We start from the raw sequence: 6,301 nt of genomic DNA, 5'->3' as shown, positions 1-6,301 counted from the left end.
TGTGCCTAGGAACGGGCTGATCTGCTGCGTCTGCTTGACTGGTGGAGCACCGAGAGCTTTCCTTCAGGATGTCACAGGAACAGAGAGCGGACTGGAGAGAGGGAAAAGCAGAGGTGGATCTGCTTGTGGAGTAGTTCAGTTCCCAGTGCTGGTCACAGAAAGAGACTTAAAATAGTGTTTGAGGAAAATCAGATGACTGGGTGGTACACATGAAGATGAAACGTAGTCGAAAGCGATCCTTTCTTCGAGCAAGTTGTGCCAGGCCGGGTTTGCCGAGGCTGTGTGGTGTGGGAGGCTCAGCTAACCAGCGCTTGCCTTCTCTGCAGGTGCTGTTGGCAGCAGCCGTCTGCACAAAGGCGGGGAAGGCCATCGTCTCCCGGCAGTTCGTGGAGATGACTCGGACCCGCATCGAGGGGCTGCTGGCGGCTTTCCCGAAGCTGATGAACACAGGGAAGCAGCACACTTTTGTGGAAACGGAGAGCGTGCGGTACGTCTATCAGCCGATGGAGAAGCTCTACATGGTGCTGATCACCACCAAGAACAGCAACATCCTGGAAGACCTAGAAACACTCCGACTTTTCTCTAGAGTGGTAAGGATCTGTCGCTTAATGCAGAGTTCGCACGTATATAGCCTGATACGGTGCCGTTGTGAGGGAACCTGCCAGTGAGCTGGTGCCGAAGCGCTGTCCGCCTCCACCTGGCAAATTGATTTTCCAGAGCCTCTTCCTGACCTGGAAGTAAGCTTTGAAGTTGTGATGGTATTTTTGAACCGCACGTAAAGAATCCTCAGTTGCAGTTCAGCTGGTGAGACCAAAGGGATGATGTTATAAATTTAGCGTTAAATATTCTCTGTATTCTTAAGATAACACCCATATTCCTTCTAAAAATAACATGACATTACAGCTTGCGATAGTTAGAAGCACAGCAGTATTTTACATGCATTTCTAAGCGGCGAGTTTGTGCAGCTGTCGTCTTGCAGGATCTCAAAGGGTCTTCAGAAAATTCGCCGGCCTCTGTGTGTGTTGAGGTTCCTCCGAGTTAGGGTTACAACAAAGCTAAGAGGTGGTATAAGTGTTTTAGTGTAGAAAAACTTAACAGTGGCAAAACTTCATCCTTATACGAATGCTCCTTTAGAATGTTTTTCCCTCCCTGACTAGATCCCTGAATATTGTCGAGCTCTGGAGGAGAATGAGATCTCTGAACATTGCTTCGACCTGATTTTCGCCTTTGATGAAATTGTTGCCCTGGGCTACCGTGAGAACGTAAACCTGGCGCAAATTCGGACCTTCACTGAGATGGATTCACATGAAGAAAAGGTGTTCCGAGCTGTCCGAGAGGTGAGCGGAAATAACTGCGGGCCTGGTACAGCGGAGTACCCTGTCTGGGAAATGCTGCCTTTTTTTTTTCTTTTTTTTTTCTTTTTTTTTTTTATACAAAGGTGTTATTCCACTTTGATAGGGGTCATACGATTATTTAGCTTTTCTGTAAACTAAATGTCCCTCTCTCGCTCCCTTTTTCTTCGCAAAGGATTTATGAGCCAATGCCTTTAGTTCCTGTGCAGAATAAGATTCAGATGGCAAAGCTCTATCAGCCTCTTGTCTTCTGCTTCAGACTCAGGAACGCGAAGCAAAAGCTGAGATGCGCCGTAAAGCGAAGGAATTGCAGCAGGCCAGGAGGGACGCGGAGAGGCAGGGCAAAAAGGCACCCGGTTTCGGTGGCTTTGGTAGCTCGGCTGTGTCTGGGGGCACAACAGCAGCAATGATCACAGAGACAATCATTGAAACGGAGAAGCCCAAGGTGGCACCGGCACCTGCCAGGTAGGTCTACAGTAGGGAGCCGATGTTCCTTGGAGCCAGCAGCAGCTGAAAGCACATGCCAAATAAGACGGTTTCTTTGTACGCGTAGCCCTGCCATTGCTGTACAGTTAGAGGTTGTCATGCCTTTGTAAAGCCTCCCCTTAAGGTTGGCCGATCTGTGTGAGTTGACCTCCCAGCCTCCGACGTGGGTGCTTGCAAGCCGGTATATGTTGCATATCCTTGAGATCCCACCTTTTATTATTGAGGAGCCTTTGTGCTGCGTGCCACAGCAGCATCCCATAGTCTCTCCGGAGTCTTTGGTGGACGGTGGGCTTCTCATTTAGCGTGAGGAAAAAGAGGTCCCAGCTACTGGCCATACTGGGAACAGAATCCAGATATAAATTATAGCTTAGCACCCTACATACGAGATAATCGGTTTCATGCGTGTTCTCCCCAAAAAAGGCTGCAGAGGTGAACGCTGTATTCTTGGGACAGTCAGGTTACAACACTAAGACACCCGAGGAAGGAGGAGTCTGTTGCCACGAGCTGAGTTGGAGTTTCCTATGCCTTTTGCTTAGGCCTTCAGGACCCAGTAAAGCCTTGAAACTTGGCGCGAAGGGGAAGGAGGTGGACAACTTTGTGGACAAGCTGAAATTAGAAGGAGAAAATATCATGACTTCGGTCAGCAAGCGGTCTACAGAAGCAGCCAAAGTTCTTGCTCCTCCCGTTAACATGGAGAGGTAGGTATTGCTCTTGCTTTGAAAGCAGTCTCCTCACGCCTCTGTCTGCGATGCACGTGTTTCTTTGTGAGCTTAGCTTCCTTTTCGGTTCTCGCAGCAGGCTTTTTCCTGCCATTTGGGGCCCCTGTGCTCACTCGGCCTGTTAATTTTAAAAAATGGCGGGCAAAATCTTGGACAGCACAGCGGCCAAAAAGCAGATAGCCGGTTTGATTTGGAATCGCCTTAACTAAAATGGGACGTACAACCACTATGTAGCTGAGGTTGAGAGTTTTCCTGTGCTTTTTTCCCCCCAGTGTTTTGCCTTCAGATGAGTTAAAATAGCTGCCATTTTTCCTGCTCCTCAGGCACAAAGAGTTCTGCCTTATGGGGGCTTAGGATGGAAGCGCTTACGATTTGTTTTACACATAGCGTTTCAGAACTTTTTAGTGCTGTGACCCGTGCAGCTGTGCGGCAGAGGGCTTTCAAATGACCAGCATGTCGAGATGCTGTTATCGTTGCTGTTTATCTGGGCTTCCATCCGTTGCGGGCTCGTATCCCTGGAGCCGCCTGTCCCTGAGTTAACCTGTCAGAGCAGCGTTAGCATCCGCTGTGCCGTCCATGCTATTCCGTTTGGGGCCATCACGCTCTTGGGAGCACCTGCTTGTTACACGTAGCCTGTCCTTGCTGAGCGCTAACTAATCTCTCATCTTGCCTGTTAGATGCCAAGCGTAGGACTTGAGATGCCTGCTTTTTTTCCTGTCTGTCTAGCGTGCACATGAAAATAGAGGAGAAAATTTCCTTGACTTGTGGCCGTGACGGAGGGTTGCAGAACATGGAGCTGCATGGCATGATCATGCTGCACATTTCCGATGAAAAGTTTGCACGGATTCGCCTGCATGTAGAAAATGAAGACAAGAGGGGAGTGCAGCTACAGGTAAAGCCTGTTTGGTGTCCCATGCTGTCGAACATGCTTTTGCTGCTCTCCGGGGCAAAACGTCGGCACTACTTGAGCGTGTTACTGTCCTAGGTTCTTGTCCAAGCCTTCTCGGCAAGTGCGTTGAAAATGGGAGTAGTCACCGCAGACATTACCGTAGCATAAATGCAGGGCCAGCTCATGCTCAAAAAGATTGAAGTTCACTTGAGAAATCCAGTCTTGTGCACTTTATCTTCCTGCCCTCGGAGCCTTACCTGTCCAGTAACGCATGCTGGCATGCCGTCTGATCTCACTTGGACTTCGCAGCAGCCTGGTGTGTGGCTTGGTGCTTGCTTGTGATGCGAGCTTGAGTTGTTGAGTGGGAGCGTTAGAATAAACCGGCTGTGGTAATGAGGAATTAATTTCTTAGCTAGAAGGCCGTTTCTCCTTGAGGTCGCTTGTGTCCTGCCACTGCTGCATCTGAGACTGTTGCTGGAGCCCTTGATTGCAGTCAGCAGCTCAGAAGAGTCTCAAGAGAGATGCCCTTCCCTTTCTCCCTCTCTGTTTGTGTGACCTTATTGATCCCTGGAGATGGTGCTGCTTTGATAAGCTCTTCTGCTCCCTCCTCCTCTTCCTCCTTGCCGAGAGCTCGTCTGTAATGTAGCTGGCTGCAGGTCTGCTTACGCGGTAGTAGGTTCCTTATCGGCGCATCTCGTGAGCGAGTTCCTAACAGTGCTCCCACACGTGCTGCTTCAGGTGGAAGACGAGATCAAGCCTGGTGCCGACTCCTGTCTTTCTAGTGTAACTTGAACGTTGACATGCAGAAATCCTCTGCTTCTGAAAAGCTGCCTACGCTTGCTGCTGTGAAGAGAGAATATTTAAATTGAGTTGGGCTGCTTGTATAGATACGTGTTAAGGTTGCTGAGGGAGGTAGTATTTTTGTGGTTTCAGGGTGTTCTTCCCAGCAGCGTTAGGTTGGTTTCTTCTTCAAGAGAAGTGTCTGTTGTGGGTCTTCAGAATGGTCTTTGAGATTTTAGGAGTTGTTAAAGTCATTCTGTAGGTATTGGCCCAGGACATGCATCGCTGGAGTCTATGGTGCAGTGGCATGTAAAAATGGCAGTGGTGTGGGTTCTTCTTAGCAGATCAGCATTTTCTGGAAGCAATCCCAGGTTGATAAGCAGACGCGCTCCAGTTGGGCTTCTGAGCCAGGAGGAAAACCGACGCGTACTTTGTCAAGGAAAATACCCTGAGATGCCTAGGCCTGTCTTACCAGAACCCGCATTACCTACGTACGCTTCTCTCCTTAGGCTTAGAGTTACAGCCTGGGCATATGTTCCCCTTTCAGACTCACCCAAACGTGGACAAGAAGCTCTTCACTGCGGAATCGCAGATCGGTTTGAAGAACCCAGAGAAGTCATTCCCTATTAACAGCGACGTGGGCGTCCTGAAGTGGAGGTTGCAGACCACGGAAGAGTCCTTCATTCCATTGACAAGTGAGTGCGAGTGTGCGTCTGGGGGCTCGGGCAGAAGAGGCTGATGTGCATCCACGGGCTGCAGGCTTGTAGCCTGCCTTGTAGCAGCTGACTTCCTGGAGCGTGGCACGTGCGACATCGGAGGTGCCGTGTGTCTTCCGTTGGATAGTACCTGTTCTCGGCAGTGTGCTTTTTCTCTAACGCTCTTGAAGAAAACAAAGATCTTTTCTAAATCAGACTTTCTTGGGGGTGACTTCGCTGTGCTTTTTGAAGTGCATTGTCTTTTGAGAGCCTCTTCCATGTAGAAAGCCTGCATGGTTGAGCATACTGTTTCTGTGCCCTCAGTTAACTGCTGGCCGTCAGAAAGCGGGAACAGTTGCGATGTTAATATTGAGTACGAGTTGCAAGAAGAGAGCCTAGAGCTGAACGACGTGGTCATCACTATCCCCTTGCCGTAAGTAACGCTCCTTGTCCGGGCAGCGCTAACAAGTGCCCTCCTGGGTCCCGTTGGTTCCTTCCCCTCTCTGGTTTGCAGTCTGGCCGTGCCGACGGGCTTGACAGGCGTTTCCTTAGTTCAGCGCGGATAAGCTATTGTAGTGTCTCGTTGCCTGCTCTAGGTCTGGTGTCGGCGCCCCAGTGATTGGGGAGATTGATGGTGAGTACCGCCACGACAGCCGGAGAAATCTCCTCGAGTGGTGCCTGCCAGTGATAGATGCCAAAAACAAGAGCGGCAGCCTGGAGTTCAGCATAGCAGGGCAGCCAAATGACTTCTTCCCGGTGCAAGTCTCTTTCATCTCCAAAAAGAACTATTGCAACATACAGGTACGGTCGCTGCCGGTGCTCTGCAAGCATGACCTCGCTCTTGCCTCTTTCAAGCTGCCTCAGTCATCCGCAGGCTAAAGCCGAAACGGGTTTCGGTTGTGCTGTCGTGGCTTTGAGTAATCATTAAATCCCCTCAGACTTAGTTAGAGAATCCATCAGCCTTCCGAGTCAGAACGCTTCTTGGCACACAGCTGTCTGTCTGTCCGTCCCCACTGAGCTGTAGCTAGTGACTGCTGCTTAACTCCTCCTGGGTTGCTTTCAGCAGAGACACAGTGACTGTAGAAAATCATTCTCCCGTTTTCAGGTTTCCTGAGAACAAAGGTCTGTCTTTCAGGGCTGACTTGTGGTTCGAAAGCGCTGGGTTGATGCCGTCCTCGTGACCACCCCTGCGTCAGAAAGCGCCGCATAGCTGTGGCGGGGAGCGGCCTTCGATGCTGAGCTAACTCTGCCTGTTGTCTCCGCAGGTTACCAAAGTGACCCAGGTAGACGGGAACAGCCCTGTAAGGTTCTCCACTGAAACCACCTTCCTGGTGGACAAGTACGAAATCCTGTAACGCCAGCCGTGGGCAGTCACAAAGG

At 50.3% G+C, this 6,301-nt stretch overlaps 1 protein-coding gene across 1 annotated transcript; it reads left to right on the top strand.

The window, feature by feature from the left end:
- Window positions 1-326: 326 nt before the first annotated feature.
- Window positions 327-6,299, top strand: ARCN1 (archain 1; the record flags this gene model as incomplete). The annotated part of the gene is made up of 9 exons (XM_010283533.1): window positions 327-590; window positions 1,158-1,337; window positions 1,612-1,817; window positions 2,375-2,536; window positions 3,284-3,449; window positions 4,774-4,921; window positions 5,246-5,354; window positions 5,518-5,722; window positions 6,187-6,299. Coding segments are annotated over 9 exons (1,530 nt in total), but the record flags the coding sequence as incomplete, so codon positions are not given.
- Window positions 6,300-6,301: the final 2 nt, after the last annotated feature.

The sequence above is a fragment of the Phaethon lepturus genome, unplaced genomic scaffold (assembly GCF_000687285.1).
Source record: "Phaethon lepturus isolate BGI_N335 unplaced genomic scaffold, ASM68728v1 scaffold54203, whole genome shotgun sequence".
In the NCBI taxonomy this organism is placed as follows: domain Eukaryota; kingdom Metazoa; phylum Chordata; class Aves; order Phaethontiformes; family Phaethontidae; genus Phaethon; species Phaethon lepturus.
This window is presented reverse-complemented; position numbering and strand designations above follow the sequence as displayed.